The sequence below is a fragment of the Mustelus asterias genome, chromosome 13 (genome assembly GCF_964213995.1).
Source record: "Mustelus asterias chromosome 13, sMusAst1.hap1.1, whole genome shotgun sequence".
Lineage (NCBI taxonomy): Eukaryota > Metazoa > Chordata > Chondrichthyes > Carcharhiniformes > Triakidae > Mustelus > Mustelus asterias.
This window is the reverse complement of record NC_135813.1, coordinates 75,978,633-75,981,527: the sequence shown is the minus strand read 5'-3', so window position 1 is coordinate 75,981,527 and position 2,895 is coordinate 75,978,633. Positions and strand designations below refer to the sequence as shown.

The following is a 2,895-nucleotide window of genomic DNA, read 5'->3' as shown; positions in this document are numbered from 1 at the left end:
AACCAAAGAGTAGTATTTATATTTTGCCAGTGATAACTCTCACAGTCATGTCCAGCATACAACTGCTTAACTAGATTGTTGTATCCCATTGTTTGCAGGACCAGCAAGCTAGCACATGTCACAATGGCTGCTTTGTATCAGATATCTTAAACCCTTGGGTTAATTTGCATTCTTACCACTGTACCACAAATGAAAAATGTATTCTGTTGTTCTCTTACCGAGCAGTCTGCCTGGTCCTCTTAATGGCACACTTCTCTTATCCTTTGGCACAGTTCCCTTAATGCACTTACAAAGCGTTCTCAACAACAAAGGACATAAAATCCAAGTCCATTAACTTAAAATGACCACAGAGAAAAAAAACACCTTACCTCACTGTAATGATGAGAGTAAACCAAACCACTAAATTTCCAGAATTCTGCCCAAAAATCCGGGTAGTTCTCAACTGACCATTGATACAATTCATTATAATTAGCTGTGAAAACAAAAAACATTTAAACATTGAATATGGGTTTATTTTTATGAGTCTAATCATCTTGTCTTAACTACTTGACGGAAATGACACAGGGATGGAGGAAGAAAAGAAAATGTCAAAGTCACTTTTTAATGTCCAGATACTAAAGGGCACCAGCAACAATTTGCATGTTATGAAGTAACCAGGTTGAACCCATAATTGTTGCACATTGGCATCTCATTGTGACTAACGTAACTTCTATTTTAGCTAAATAATTATGGAAGAATTTTGTATATTTTCAATTACTAAAGCAATGCAGCCTACAAAAAGAACAATTCTTTGACTTTATTCTGAAGGCAGTATTTGGCAAATGGCTGGCTGACTTCACATGGATTGTCGTTGGCATCTAGGTGCCATGCCAGATGAAGTAGGCAGCCTTGGTCTTCCATACTTTCTGATCATAGCAACAGTGGATGGCCTTGTTACATATTTGTGTGTATAGTTTGTTGTAACACATATTGTTAGTATGCCCATGACCATTAGTTAGATGCAAACACTCAAATTATTATTGATTTCATTTTGCAACACCAGGATAACATTTAAAATGAATGTAGGCTTGGCAATTCATGGGCCAGAGTGAAGTGATTTAGACTACAACTTAAGCAAAGTTCAAAGCAGAATTTTGCCCCAAGGTTCATTTGCAAGTATTTGGTTTACCGTTGGGAGTTGGTTAGCTCAGTTGGCTGGTTCATGATGGGAATGACACTAACAGCGTGGAGTCAATTCCCAAGCCAGCTAAGGTTATTCGTGAAGGCCCCACTTTCTCAACCTTGCTCCCTCGCCTGAGGTGTGGTGACCCTCGGGATAAATCACCACCAGTCAGCTTCCCCCCTCAAAAAGGGGAGAGCAGCCTATGGTCATCTGGGACTATGATGACATGTCATTTTGTTTGCCGTGCTTTTTAAAATCAGGGCTTTTAAACCAGGATGTTCAATGTTGACAAAACAAAGCAACTAAACGTAAAACAAATTATCTGCAGTAGCAATTTCAGATTATTTACCTAATGACCCTCCCAAGCAGCACTGTGGGTGTGCCTACACGACATAGACTGACAAATATGTGTGGGGAATTGATTAGGAAACAATAATTTGTGTTTACAGTAGCTTTAATATAGGAAAATATCAAATTTCAAGGAGGAAGGAAGGGATGATCTTGCTACAGGTTGGGGATGGACTGTTGGGAGAAATTGTCAGTAAGATAGGATCTAAATAATATCTTTAAAACCAAAGCCAGATGGATCTTAGGATCTTGTCAAAAGTGTTTAAAAGTCATGGATCCAATTTTGCAACAGGGAACAGAAAGCAGAGCAGGGACAAGAGGAGCAACAGGATCACAAGGCTGGGTGGGAGTGTTAGGAAGGATTTCTGGATAAGGTTAAGGATTGGGAGCACACACGGGAGGGAGGTGAGGGAAGCAGGAGCTGGCCGGGGAAGTGGACGGAAGAATTTTCAAAAGCCTCAGGTGGGGAGAGTGAGGAGGGGATGGGATTGCCGAGACAGCTGTGGGGATGATGGCCACACACCGACACACTCACCCCTCCCCACACCTACCCAGCTGGGTACCAAACTTCTCACTGATCAGGTTCCTGAAGCGGTCCATGCGGGTGTTCCTCTTAGAGTCGGGGTACCACATCACCCTGGACTCCACAATCTCCTCGCTGCCGAGTTCTTCCTTGGACATCTTTGCTACTTTTGTATCGCTTTCCTGTCACAATGTATCCGCTGCTGCTGCCGCCTTTTTATTACCAGCTCAGCAACTTCCGCACAGAGAGGCGCTGGAGCCAGAGAGCGGGTAACACACCGGTGCCCTGCCGCCGGGACTGGGTCCGCTGTCGGTAACACAGGGGGACTCAGTGAGGGAGAAGGCAACTGGACCCAAACATTAAAGCCCGCCACCCCCTCCCTGCCCACATGGTACGGCCGCTTGGCCCATCAGCAGCTGCCGCTCCCATTGGCTGCCCCCCATCTAGTCACCATATCGGCTGAGGACAGGAGGCGGAGGTGTGACCAATCACAACACAGTAAACATTCCGCTGGGCCAGGCCCCCAGCCAATGGCACAGCAGCGCGGCCAGGCCTTGGCCAATCAGTGCCAGGTTCCCGCCCCCTCACTCCCCTCTATCCATTCAGACTCCCGTTAAGCAACAACTGATTGGGACTGCAGCCTATCAGCGGAAGTCAGGCTGCAGCATCCAATAGGGATGGAGAGTGCTGGGTGTGGGACTCAGGGACGGGGGAGTGTTGGGTGTGAGACTCGGGGATGGGAGAGTGCTGGGTGTGGGACTCAGGGATGGGCGAATACTGGGTGTGGGACTCAGGGATAGGGGAGTGTTGGGTGTGGGACTCAGGGATGGGAGAGTGCTGGGTGTGGGACTCAGGGATGGGA

At 46.3% G+C, this 2,895-nt stretch overlaps 1 protein-coding gene across 1 annotated transcript in view; it reads right to left on the bottom strand.

Annotated features, from left to right (window-relative positions):
- The window catches only part of aacs (acetoacetyl-CoA synthetase), a 115,000-nt gene extending 112,540 nt beyond the window's left edge, over positions 1-2,460 (bottom strand). The window contains exons 1-2 of the mRNA XM_078227042.1: positions 2,062-2,460; positions 369-472 (exon numbers count right to left, since the gene is read on the bottom strand). Of these exons, the coding sequence (XP_078083168.1) occupies positions 369-472; positions 2,062-2,191 (234 nt within the window). The 5' untranslated portion in view covers positions 2,192-2,460. The remainder of the gene's footprint in view (positions 1-368; positions 473-2,061) is intronic.
- Positions 2,461-2,895: the final 435 nt, after the last annotated feature.